General features: G+C 45.5%; 1 protein-coding gene across 1 annotated transcript in view; it reads left to right on the top strand.

Moving 5' to 3' along the window:
* LOC144829383 (uncharacterized) overlaps positions 1–14,233 on the top strand; it is a 193,935-nt gene that overhangs the window by 54,335 nt on the left and 125,367 nt on the right. Inside the window, exons 3-4 of the mRNA XM_078688478.1 lie at positions 1,030–1,221; positions 2,850–2,925. Of these exons, the coding sequence (XP_078544604.1) occupies positions 1,030–1,221; positions 2,850–2,925 (268 nt within the window). The remainder of the gene's footprint in view (positions 1–1,029; positions 1,222–2,849; positions 2,926–14,233) is intronic.

The raw sequence follows: 14,233 nt of genomic DNA, 5'->3' as shown, positions 1-14,233 counted from the left end.
CCAATACTACTTCCTACTCCTCGTGCACCAACCTCATCAAAGCCAACATTTATGGACGGGTGGGTGGGAAAAGCTGTTTCTGGCCTTGCTAACTAGGATGTGCCCATTAAAAATGACTCCTATCCCTGGTAACTGACACTCAAAAACCTAAGAAATTCCACCCGAACCCCTTGGAGCAATCACTGTGCCCTTCGCCCTCGGACCCTAGCACCTGCCTTCTGCCCACCCTCCCAAAACCATAATTTACATGCAAATGCAACTTTACTATATCCTTCTGTTTTTCTACCCATCGAAAATGTTTTCCATAAGAAGAAATCCCTTCCCTTTCACCCACTTAAAATAGACATATTTCAGGCGCCATCATATATTTCACACGCATGCAAGCATTTTTTACTTCTAAATTTACCAATGCCAAATTTTTGTGAAATCCCTTAGCCAATATTTATGAATAGCCAAAAACTTGCAACTCTGTGGATGCTCCTAGCATTACCTCTCAACAACCTCTTTTCCCTCCGCTAGAAACCTGATCTCACGCCGAATTGTATCCCTACAAAGGCCACTTATTACAGTGGAAAATCTGCATTCATTGTATTTAAGATTGGAAATATTTCCAAATCCTAATTCTGTGAATCAGGATTTGGGCAAACTATAAACTCGCGTCTTCAGTGATCTCGACCAGCGTTGGAGGGCTCCTCAGACTCCATGGACTCAACCGAGAGGTAAACCTCAAAAGACCCGTATGCATCAGTATTATATTCCCCATATGTCCACAATCCAGAATACTTCCCTAATATCTTGTATAGCGTTCTCTTTCTCCCCATCAAGGTTCCTCCTTCACAATTACCATCACAGTCATCACTTGTGATTTTAGTACTAGAAAATGTAATTCTTCTAAGTCAATCAGGTCATATAGTCAAATTGAAACACTGGGTCAATCTACAATTTTCTGGTATCACTGGAGGGTGTTTTTGCTACACTATCAATATTTAAACAATGTTTGTAATGCTCATAACTTTTTTTTCTCTGCAGATGTCCAAATTACAGGGAATCATGGACTGATTATTGGTACATGGGACCAAAGTGTGAGCACCTCTGGAATACCTTAGATCTCATATTGGTGATTGTCTTTCCGGCTGTTGCGCTTGCTTCTCTGGCCGGCGTGACAGTGCAGTGGATTTACTACTGCAAAAATAAGCCCAAAAACGACAAAAAGCATGCAAGGTGAGAGGTTCGTGGATACTGGTTCAAGCAGAGTCAACTATAATTTGTTGTATAAATGTATGCATGTGTTAACTTGGTTTCATATCGCTCAAAGAGGTGCAGTATGAGCCCTGAGATAATCTGGGTGGCAGTACCACACTCACTCAATACTAGCACTGCAGGGTGCAGTATTTACCAGTGCTTTATTACTGCACCATTCCCAGTTTCATACTTCAGAATGGAGGATAGCGTCGTAATACTGTGCTTTTTCGTTCTGAGGTGCCAAAACTCAGAATGGTACTTTCCCCCCATATCAGCCAACTTTTGCCTGATCAAGTTCGCGCAAGAAAAGAACAGAGGGTACAGATTTCAGTATCTCGATGTGGGCACTACTTCCTGTTCCGGTGGAATGAGAAGAACGTTGTTTAGTGTTACTACCGTGAGTAATGAACTTTTAGTTCTTGAGAAGTGGTATCAGGTCTTAGACTAGGCTTCCGAAATGAGTGTGACCTCGTGGGTCCTTATGCTACAGTTTATATTGTATTGTATTGTAGCATTCTATGGAGCTTTCTTACCTCTTGTCTGTAAGTATTATTATTCAACAGCTGTGCATATGAAGGAAGTCTAACTTCACCTTTGCAAAGATTTTACAATCTAAAACTTGAGTTTGCTCAAAGTTTCCATCCAATCCAGGCATAGGATGCCAGCACTGAAGGCATATTTATGAGAGGCTTGCGCCACGTTTGCACCACGCAACGTAGTACCTGTGTGACGCAAGCCTCTAAATCAGATTTATGACGCCACGCAGAGCCACACTACATGGCTTTCAATGGCTCCATAAATCTGGAGTAAGGCACCACAGCGCAAATATCTGCGTTGCCTTCCTGTGCGCATGGGTGGCGTTCCATGGGCGTTGCGGTGGGTGTGCCCACGCAAATCCCATGGTTCTTGACGAATTCCCAGATTTACCAAACCTGGTAAACCTGGGAATGCACCAAAAAGATACGCCTTCCAGGTGAGGCATAATGAGGAGAAATATCTTTATTCCTCTTCATTCTTTACTTCTTCTATGTGTGATGCATTCTGCAGCACACAAAGAAAGATGAAAACGACACAGGCGGCCTTGCACCACGGAATCTGCTCCCATTCGAGATTAGGCAAACCACAGAACTTCTCCCATTTAGGAGAAAGATTAAAACCTGTCTGTTTCCTAAGTGATCTACTGTGTGGTTTTGTCCTGCCTGATACTTGTACGCCTATGAGTCAGTTAGCGCCAGGATGCCTGCAAGGTGACAGCGCGCTTTATAAATGAAATAAATAAATAAATAAATGAGTTGGCACTAGACTGCTGAAATGCTACCAGTGCGGGGGACAGGACAGGAATGTGCTGTATTACTTAGGGAAATTTCTGCCCTTTCCCAGTGACTCAGGGTGGTGCAGCAAGGTGGCTTGCTGCGCTGCTCGCCGCTGCCCTGCGACACTATTTTCATAAATGGACCTATGTGTGCATCATCCTCCTGCTACATCGGTCCATGGCTGGATTTAGCAAATGACACAGCTTTAGTCAATGGTCTGAGAAAATCACATTCGAAACACGATTCAAGAATAAATGAAGCATACGATTTATCAAAACAATATCTTTTTTTCAGCTCCAGAAAAGTGGCAAGGAATGAGATGGCACTTCCGAAAATCAATCCTGCATATATTCCAGAGGAACACACTAAGGTAACACTTCAATAGACCTTGATAGTAAACTGTGAGCCTTTTATCTTGCCATTTTCTGCTTATTTGTTTACAGTTTTAATGGCTGCTGGTGACTAATCCAAGCACCGCACATAGATCTCAGGAAACAAAAAAGGTACAAAACTGCAAAACTGTATTTGCCAAAATGTATTTAATATCCATAAACGCAGCTGTGTCTGTGACCACACACAGGTTACACACTTGCGTCCATGGGTTGTGTCGGAGACCCATATACTTCACATGAAACTAATAAATACTTCCTTGATTTATTTATTTATAGGTGCATCAACTTTTCACTCAATAGTTTAATGAGACATACCAGAATCTCTAAAATGTCAGTACCAATTATCTACTTCAAGATGCTTAATATAGCTAGTATTCCCTGGAGGTCCAAAATGTACACGACCAGAGTTTGTGCAACTAACGCTGCAAGGGTGGCAGGGTCGTTACATTTTTGTTTTTCATAAACAAACTCTCCCTTCGGGGGGTTGTTTTGGAACACAAAATACCTTGTTCAGCAGCTGCATGAAACGTGGTGGCTGCTCGGCCAAGCCCCAGAACCTTTAAAGGAGCCAGACATTAGGTCTCCCCTCAACCCTCAGATATATACACACAAGTTCAAAGAATACACTACAAATAGAGATAAGTGGAAATAAAAGAAAACAAAACTACTTCTGAATATGTAAACGAAGTACAGATTAGCCACATGTTATTCCAATGTAAAGGCAGAATTTTTATACCACATTTGTAAAGGAATGAAACACATTAAAGTACGCCTGTTTGGGATATCACTCGTCCTCTTGACTTATTGCTCCCACGTGCTCTGCAATCCTACTTCTCATCTGATGACAGTGCTACTATGGGCACTGTGGAATATATATTATGCACAAGCTTATGCAATTAAGAAGAAATCTAAGCTCATAGGATTAGTTATTCAGACAGTTTCCTTACATCCATTCAGGGAATAATGTTTTTTTTACATCTGCTACAAGGTAGAAAGAAATATCAAACAGTCAAGCAGCTTAATCCTACTTATACTGTAGTAGTAAAAAGCTTTATTCGATTTTAGAAGTAGATAAAATCATAAAAGCAAACAACATGTTATAACAGTTTCATCATACTAACATGGGAATAAGCTAAAATTGATATTAAACAATTGAATTACGATTACCGAATAGAGTCTCTTATAACTACAAGTATAAAAATAAAAAATTTGGGTACAGCCAGTTAACTGTATATTATCAAAGCCAAGAGCAATTAAACAATTCAGAACTCCAAGAAAAAATGTCATAATACAATATTGAAGCTATAATTGGTCATAAGTACATCGAATTTTAAAACAATTTTTAAGAAACATAGCAATACTTTTAGCATTTGATACTGTATCTAGATGTTGTAAAGCTAGCTTTACTGTTCAATTAAACTTCTAGGTATTCTATCTTTGTAATTAAAGGCACTAAAAATGTGTGGTTAGTCCTGAAGATGTTACAGCCAACTAGGATCACAAAGCAACATATGTCAATGTTTTTGAATAATATTTTGCTCTGTTATATGCTTAGAATATTTACACACAGTCAAATAATCTTCAATTCATTTGCATTGATTAGACCTTTAGTCTCTTCGACAGTTAGAAGTCGTTTCACAGCCTTTTTTCTTGCTTTTCTCTGAATTTACCAGATGATTCTCTATTCTTAAATCTGGATTCCATATCATTAGCAAAAGTGGCACAATCGATCTCAAATTAACACTCCCCCTAAAAGTGTTACAGATGTAACTGTGAGCAACAAGATAGCATTACATGAGCTCTTCGTTTTGAAAAGAGTTATATCTATTGTGTGATCAACAGCTTTTGTTTTCAAATCCAGAAATGCAATTGCCTCATCACCATTGTACTAGCGAAATCAAAGAAACGAAGAAGAAAGCCCGGGCAGAGCGCCTAGACATCTCCAGCAGCGGAAAAGAAATCTTTGCAATCATCAAAGACTTCACTTTACCAACTGTATCACCCCCTCGCAAGAACTATGGGGGAACATCTCAGAATTCTTCAGTGATAAAATCAAAGCTGTATACAACAATTCGAGCCCTACACCATAACCCCTAGTCTACCCTCAAACTCCCATGGAAAAACCCTGACAGCCTCCAAACTATCCACCATGGAAGAAACAACCAGCATCATCAGAACCATCCATGCCGGGGCACCTACAGACCCCTCTCCCCACAACATCTACAACATTGGAGCCGCCACCATCAGTAAAGTCTTCATCCACATCACTTCCGAGATGTTATTGGATGCCTAGAAACACGCGATGGACAACCCACTGCTAAAGAAACCCTTGGCAGACCCCACACAACTAACAAACTACTGCCCAATCTCCATACTACCCGACTTGGCCAAGATCATGGAAAACGTCATGAACAAACAACTCTCCCAGTATCTCAATACACACCAGCTCCTAGACATCATGCCAACCCAATCACAGCACAAGCATGCCCTTATCACTCAAACCAACAATATAAGGCTGATCCTCGACCGTGGAGACCCAGCTGCCCTTATACTATTTGACCTGTCTATAGTTTTCGACACAGTCTCCCACTCCACCCTGATCAGAAGACTACACGAAAGAGTCATACAAGGACCCACCCTCAACTGGATTTGTTCCTTCCTCACAGGAAGAACACAAAGAGTCAACCTGCCACCCTAAACGCTGAAGGCCAAGAACCTCATTTGTGGTGTCCCTCAAAGATCATCTCTCAGTTCAACATTATTCAACACATACATGACTCCACTAGCTGACCTCATCTGATCATACAACATCAACATACTCTCCTGTGCAGATGATAGGCAACATATACTCTCTATGTCAGACAAGACCCCCTCTACAAAAAGTAACTTGGCCACATGCATGACCGCAGTAACCACGTAAATGAAAAGCAACTGTCTCAAACTAACCAGAAACAAAACAGAAGTGGTGATACCCGGAAGAAAAGCTCCACCTGAGACTCTAATTGGTAGCCAACTAACCTCAAACCCTCACCAAACCCCATCCTGGACGACAAGCTCAACATGACAGTCCAAGTAAATGCAGTGATCTCCACCTGCTTCCACATTCTTAAGACGCTGCAAAATATCTTCAGATGGCTACCAGTGAACACCAGGAAATAGTTACAGAGGCTTCGATCACCAGCCGACTTGATTACAGCAACACACCCTACCCAGGAATCACTAAGAAGGTCTTGAACAGGCTCCAGACCATTCAAAATGCTGCAGCAAGACTCTGACTCGATCTACCTCTTTGCACTCACATCACCCCACATATCAGATGTTGGACTTGGCCCTTTTTGCAGGATCACCCCAGAACTTTTTGCCTTTCTTCTGTATTTTATTTTACTTGTTGTTGGTGGTGGTTTTATGACTCTGGGCACTTTATTACTGCTGTTCAGTGCGAAAGTGCATGTGCTCTCTCTTGTAAACATGGTAAGGTGGTCTATACCTCTTTGGCATATTTCATTTACCTGTAAGTCCCTTGTACAGTGGTATCCCATTTACCCAGGGCCTGTAAATTAAATGCTACTGGTGGGCTTGCAGTGCTGCTTGCGCCACCCAACGAAGTAGCCTTTCAAACCTGTCTCAGGCCTCTGCCACTGCAGATCCTCGTGCACAGTTTACTGCTGCTGTGACGTGACATATAAAGTGGTTGCCACGTCTGCAACTCCCCTATTACTACATATCAGTCACCCCCAAGGTAGGCCCCAGCTAGCCCTATGGGCAGGGTGCAGTGTAGGTAAAAGGTAGGACATGTGTCTTAACTGTGTGGCATGTCCTGGTAGTGACAAACAGCCTATTAGGGTTCTCACTGCTGTGAGGCTGCCCTCTCATAGATTTGTATTGGGGATTCCCTGATATGTCCTTCAGTGGTATTTCCTGACGTGAGAGGGGTAGCATAACCGTGTTTGGTATGTTTGGAATAGTTGTGATAAATCCTGCTTATTGGGGAAAGCAGATTTATTATCACTATTTTTAGAAGTGGGCTTTTTGTGTGCTGACATGTCTTTGTGCCCTGCCTGGATGTGTATTGACCATCTTGTTCTGACTGATAGGTGAGAGGGGATGTGCATTCACTCCAGCCAGTCCCTGGGGGAGTTGAGGTGTGCCCTACCCTGCCTGGGTGACTCAGCGCTAGGCTGAATAGACCTTGGCTGAACTTAGAGTAGTGGGAGAAAGTTTTACCTTACACCTGCATATGCCTGGTCTGCATTTGGAGCGGTGGGAGGAGTTGCACCTGCACCTTCTAAATCTGTTTTAAAGTGCCCCTAGAACAAACACACTAGGACTACAGGTAAAGGGGATGTAACCCCATGAAAAGGGAAGAAAGATACTGCGTGGACTGCCAGAGGACTGCTGTGTGCCAGGAGGAACCGCCTTCTGTGACTACCTGCTGCCTGCTGGATGGCTGAAGGGACTGCCACTCTGCTAGAGGACCCTACGTGCTGGCCTGCCTGTGCCCTGTTCTCTGTCCCAGTGACCTCCCAGGACTTTGTGGCTTGCTCTATGTGATTTTTGCCACTGCGCGTGGTATGCACTGTGTACTCCCACCCTGCTTTTGTAAAGCACGTGTGGAGCACTGTGCAGGGGCTGGAGAGCTTTCCCCTCTCCTTCCGTGGGCTTTAAGAAAGAGCGTGAAGTAACGCTCTTGTGTGCAACAGCGCGTGCAGCGTTGCCTTGCCTGTGTGGTTCTGCATGGACAAGAGGAGATTGCTTAGGACGAAGCCCTCTCCTCCCTGAGGCTCCCAAGCAGCCCTAAGACAAGCGCCTTGCTTGGCAGTAGAGAAGCACCTCATGGATGCTCTGAGATTACCCTGGAAACGCGGGCCACATTTCACCTATGCTCCCCCCCGGTGAATGAGGCCGCAACCTACATTGGTAGAGGAACCTGCCGCAACGGAGGGCCGGACAGAGCAAAGCAGAGCCAACTGAGACTTCGCCTCGGGACCTGTTCCTGACCTGCAGGGAGCGAAGATGACTGATTAAGGCTGCACGAGGACCACACTGGAAGGAGCCGTGCATTCCCAGGCTGGGGGTGAGTGACCTGCCATACCTGGCATCCCAGCCGTTGGAGGCCATCTCAGAGCCTTTTCCTTGCATTTATTGGCAACTGTACCGTGAGCTTGCGGGCAGCTGCCTTGAGGGCGAAACTTATTTTCATTGTCTTGACACAACGGGTGGATCCTCGACGGAGGCCCCTGTGCTGGGAATCACCGCATTTGCCCAGGTAGGGGCGCCTGACATTCGTTGGCCAACGAGGTGGGCCCAAACGCGGAACATAACCTGCCACAGGACCTGGCCACAGGCCAGGCATTGTGGCCTACCCCTCACTGCACACGGACAAAGGCCGTATGCAGCATGGGGTTGACTGCATGCAGGAGGTTGGCCGCATGGCCTACCCACAGGCCAATCGGTCACACGCAATCCCTGTAGCCTGGGTTGGATTATATATTATAATTAAATATTACTTTACCTAAAGAAAACTCGAAATTCACTGAAATTACAAAGGTTAAAGTAACATTCTAGGATAGGTGAAATGTTCAGTAGCAACGGAACGTTTTAAACCCTAAAAACCGGAGAAATTGACCAGTTATAGTTACGGTTATCTCAAGTAACTATAACTCGTGCACTAAGATAACTATAACTCACACTCTCGTTATGCACTGCTAATGACCTCACATTACATCACTCATGGCATCTTTTATCACATCATGGATATTATTACAGCAACATTTGAAATGAAATTATTGATGAGAAAATTGTGCATGGTGTGGGCGCGAATTATAGTTATCTTAAGGCACAAGTTATAGTTACCTGAGATAACTAACTATAACTGATGAATTTCTGTTTTTTTTAGAGTTTATAACGTTATGTTGTTACTGACCATTTAATCTAATTATAACGTTACTTTAACCTTTGATTTTTTTTGTGAATATATATGTTCACTGACTAAAACAAAGCTTAAAGTAGCATTATAGTTAGGTGAATATGTCAGTGACAATACTAAAGTTTTGAACTTAAATAAAACATAGAAAAACTGAAGTGTTGGATCAAACTGCAACTGCGGGCAAGTGGGCTGTCCGAGATATTTGTAGTTGAAAGAGCACACTAGGAATTCATGCCGGCTCCGGTCCCAGCGGATCCCCTGAGGGCTATTATAGCCAAAATACTGAATTATAGGGACAGAGACTGTATACTAATAGCGGCTCGGGAACATGAGATCCCTAGAGTTGACTTTCATGCTATAGCCATTTTCCCAGATTACACGAGGACAATTCAGCAGCAACGCAAGTCGTTCCTTGGTGTCAAACGGAAGTTGTGTACCATGAATCTAAAGTACATGTTGCTTTACCCCTCCAAGTAGAAGGTTCCTGTTAATGGGAGCGAATATTTTTTTTTGACAGACCCCTGAACGTGTGGGATTGACTGGAGATATGGGATGGTGCATTGATCAGTGGCCTGGGAGTCCGTGCCTGTTTTGGGGGACGGAGGGGCCGTGGTGATTGGAGGGGCTGCCCTGGGGGGGGGGAGGGGGGGGGGAGGGGAGGCCGGCCGATGGGTGTGTCCCAGGATTTGCAGAGAGTAACCATTCAGGCAGTTGGCACCATGCAAGTGTCTAAAACTGCTCCCCTGTGGATTGAGGGGGCGGTGTTCCTGACTGGTGATCTGGACTCTGCATTGAATGGCTCTCAGCTTCACTCAGCAGGTATTGTACCAGAGACTTATCTTACTGCAGTGTAATAATCTGTCTTGGGATGTATTGGTTGCAGGTGGAATGATCCAAGGTTCTTTTATGCACTGGGTGGGGGGAGGGGGAGGCTAAGGATAACACCTTTTCCTTTTTGTTTAGGCCTGATCTCTCAAATGAGAGAGCAGGTTTTAGCTTGGTGCTGGGGATCTGTTTTATTTGGCGATGATGTACTTCATTTATATGTACTGTGATGCTTATATTTCTGCATTTTTTTTACTCCAGTGTTTCAGGTTGACCTATTGGTGCTCAGTGGTATCTTGTGCTGGGAGTCCGGGGGGGGGGGGGGGGGATTTACTGGACGAGAGCTGGAAAGTGGGTTAGATGGGAGCTGGGGTGGTTGTTGGGGTTTTTATCCCAGTTGGATAAATCAGGGATATTGTGTTGTCCTGGCACATGATACAGGTGGGCTTACGCAGCATATCTGTGCTACTATGTTTGTCCTGGGGTGGAGGGGGGGTTTGTTTGTAGTTTTTTGTGTTTTGGTTGGTTGTGCAATTTTTGAGGTACAGGGGAAATCGAGTAGAGCGTAATTGGTTTTATTGAGTAACCTGGATAGGATACTGGCGGCTGGATTCCCAGTAGAGGTCTTGCAGAGGGTGCAGCACTTGGCCTGTTTCTTGGAAGATCATGTACCGCTACTTGGGGAGATGGAGTGGGCGGAAGCAGGTAGCTTGGAATTGGTGCTTTCCAGTGGATGTCGTGGTGGGCAGAGATACGCTATTGCAGTCTATTATTGTTTGCAGACTAATTGAGGCTCCACCGGTAACCGCGTAGTTTAGTGGGATGTGAAAGGCAGCTACTGCTCGAGTTGCGTGCACAGGGGGAGCTAGCCGATTTGCAGAAGCTGGAACTGGCCGATCCATAGTCTTAACAGGAAGAGTTAAGGGCTCGCTGAAGTACAGCAGAAAAGTGGGATAGGTTATGTGCGTATAAGGTTACACAACATAGGCAACGCTTGACTCGGGAGGGGGACAAGTCGAGTAGGATGCTGGCTTGGCTGTTCCTGAGGGCGAGTGCCCCATCCCACATGATACATTTGGTAGAGAGCCAGGTGGGGGGGATTGTGTCCTCAAGGGTAATGGTGGTAGCAGCATTTTAGCAGCAGCTGGATGATTCCCAAAAATTTCGGGGCCATTGTCTGAGGAGAAGACTGGGGCTGAATTCAGAAGGTCGGGCCTGCACAACAAAATAACTGCCCCATATGGACTCTAAAGGACTGCCAAGGACTTTGTGGATGACATTGCAGCCTTGCTGAGTTCAAGTTGGGAGCTGAAGAAAGGATTCACCCTACCATCCTTCTGAGGAAGGTCAACTTATCACATCTTCACGAGTTGGGAGCTGCTCCGTAAAGTGGAAAATTCTAGCAGAATCGCTCAGGACAGAGAACCTGTGCTACCAGCTGTTATTGCGTGGGGCGCGAGCAGCCCAACTTCTTTGAGCAGGATAAGAACTCGCATGTGCCCGTGCTGCAGAAACGGTTAAGACTTGTAGTGGGCCTGCAAGGCCCGGAACTTGCTGCAGCACCATAGATGCTTCAGACTAGTTCCTGAAGTGTAAAAGGGGAACACTTGAGTAAAGCCTATTAGTAAGCATTTCCTGGAGGTAGCCACCAGTGAAAGGGGAATAACCCCTGTAAGACATTGGGCTACTGGTTGAGGAAGGTGAAACCATACTGAATCAGCAACCACAATCCCTGTTAAGGTGAGGCACAAGCAAACCCCAAATGAACCTGTGCTCAGCCCTGTGGTAGCTTGGCACAGAGGAGTCAGGCTTAACTTAGAGGCAATGTGTAAAGCATTTATACAGCACTCCAAACAGTAGTAAAGTCTAAACACAACACAAGAAAAATATCACACCAATTTAGAACAGTAGAGCAAAATGTAATAAATAAATCAAGAACGAAACAACTAAAATCCAATCAATAGTACCAGAGACATACAGTTTTAAAGATTTAAGTAAATATAACACCAAAAAGCCCAGGGCACCACTCACGGCTATCTGGTCATGCAAGACCAGTGAAAGTCACAAGTTCAAGCTGACAGCGTTGGAGTGTGGTTCAGATACAGGGACCAGGTTAATCCCGCTGAGTCCAGTGCAAAGAGTATGTTTCACAGTGGAGAGGGCCGCAAGAAGCAGGGAAGTATCACAATGGTCATCGATGTAGCATGAAGACCAGGTCTGGCATCACTGACGGTCGTTGCAGTAGCACAAAATTCTTATATTAGCGAACGGTCATGCCAGAGCTTTATGGTGGTACTCCCCATGAGATGTCAATGCTGTAATGCACAGAGTTGGGTTGACGGAACTTCGCTTTGGCGGGCAGAGCAAGTGACAAGGTTTTAATGCCAACGGACCAGTTTGAGGATGCAAAGAGCCCAAACACTTCAATTCAGCTCCACTGAGGCCACACCAAGGGTCTTGGGGGTCAGGGGCTGGCTCCATCTGGATCTGGGTGGTGGCTCAGGTGGGTGGGAGTCTGTTATGTCCCAGCGGCTCTGAACACCAGGCCAGCAGACTAGCCCTCGGAATTACTCTGGGGGTCCTGGGTTCAGATGCAGGTCTACTCCCTGACTCAGGCAGGAGGGCCGCAGGGCAGCAATCTAGCAAGGCAGCAATCCAGCAGGCCAGCAGTCCAGCAGAGTGGCAGTACTTTCAGCAGCACAGCAGTCAATCATCCTGTTAGTCTCCACAGGGCCAGAAGTGTACTGAAAAGTTGGTATCTGAGGTCCAATATTTATACCAGGTGCATTCTTTCAAGCAGGAAAAGCTTCTAGAGGTATCTTTTTGAAGTGCATGGGATTCCTGACTGCAGCACTGCTTAAATGTCTCAACTGAATTGCTTGTCTCGAAGGACTGTTTTTTTGCTTGTTGCCCTGCTGCCTGCTGCTCTCTGACTCTGCTCTGAGGAAGGAGAACTGGACTCTGCTTTTCTTTCACGTGATCTACAAGGGCCTGCTTGCTTGCATCCAGTTTTCTGAAGTCTCAGAGACCGCCTGCAATTCTGCTATTTCTGCTGGACTCTGCCTTCTATAAGCCCTATCCTTGCCTGTGGTTCCCTCCCCATGTTCTAGGCCTCAGAAGTGGGTTCAGCAGCAGTTTCGTCACCACTGCGTCAATTTGAACTGACACAGTGGCCTTCGACGCCAACGCAGAGCCGATCCGAAGGCAGCCCGTGCAGCTCGACAACGACGTGGAACGTGAGTGCAAGGTTTGACGATGATGCCGCGCTGGTCAGAGGTCCAGACTGGGAGGCTTGACTTCGATGCATCGACCCAACTACGAGGTTCGATGACCACACAGGACCGACCCGGGGTCCCGACTGCGTGGCTTAACTGTGACAGATCGATCCGACTGCATGAATCGAAAGTGACGCATTACCTTCACTGTGTGAAGAGGATCGAAGCATTCTTTTGCTTGCGACCAGGAAAGGTTCTTTGTTCACCGGGGCCTGCATGAGCCAAAGCAGGCCATCACTTGCCTGCAGCTGACCTGCACTTCAAAGAGGTCAGCCCGAACTTTGACTTTGTCCCGGTCCAGCACGATCTAAAGTATCCTTTTTAGCGCTACTTGCTTCAAGTGGACTCGCCCTCGGAACACTATTACTGCAGAAGCCTTGGATAGATCCGTGACTCAGAACCCTCCGTCATTTAGCAATGACCCAAATGAGGTCGCTATCACTTTTAATCAATGGCTACATAGATCAATAGACTGGAGACACCATTATGAATCCAGGGCAAAGGAATTATACAAACAGCCCTTTTCGAACAATGAAGAGTTAATTCTTAAGGAAAAAACTCACTTTTATATTAAGTCCATCGAAGTTTCGAAAATTCTTCCAAGGAACTGTTTGTTACAGTGGGAAAGCTAGCCAACCCACCAGAGGCCATAAACACTAAAGTGAGCCAAGGATTTCGCACCTCTTTGGCCACTTTCTTCCAGGATAAGGTTAAGGCAGTTTACAGCAATTTTGCAAGTACCCCCGCCTCCCACTGGGATAATTTCCCTCCCAGTGTCTGCAGGCTACAGCTAACACTTTCGATGATATCCAAGCTTACAATTGTATCCCTCGGTGAGGGGGATTTGGGTGTCTTACCCTGCGTATCCATCCGTCTCAGCTACTTTGAGTGTTATATCTTATTCGGCTGATTTATAAGGCACTGCAGACTGATACAATTAGGAGGTGCTGAGGGTGCGGAACGCTTTGGAGTTAGATCTGGGGACCAATAGCACAGGTGTGGATTGGGCTCGGACATGTGAGTCATTGAAGACAGTGTACAGTCACACCCGGTTCAAATTAATTCACTTTAACTTCATGTATCGCACCTATGTGACTCCTGTGGGCCTTAATAAAATTAATCCTGAGCGCATCTCAATATGTCCTCATTGTGCAGCAGGGGAGGTAGATTTTATGCATGTAGCGTGGGGCTGCTGGCAGGTAGGGACTTTCTGGGAGAAGGCACTTGTACGGTTGAACCGGGCTGCTGCCCTGACCTGTG

Source organism: Lissotriton helveticus, chromosome 4_1 (assembly GCF_964261635.1).
Source record: "Lissotriton helveticus chromosome 4_1, aLisHel1.1, whole genome shotgun sequence".
Classification (NCBI taxonomy): domain Eukaryota; kingdom Metazoa; phylum Chordata; class Amphibia; order Caudata; family Salamandridae; genus Lissotriton; species Lissotriton helveticus.
Note: the sequence above shows the minus strand (reverse complement) of the source record. Positions and strands in the feature narration are given on the sequence as shown.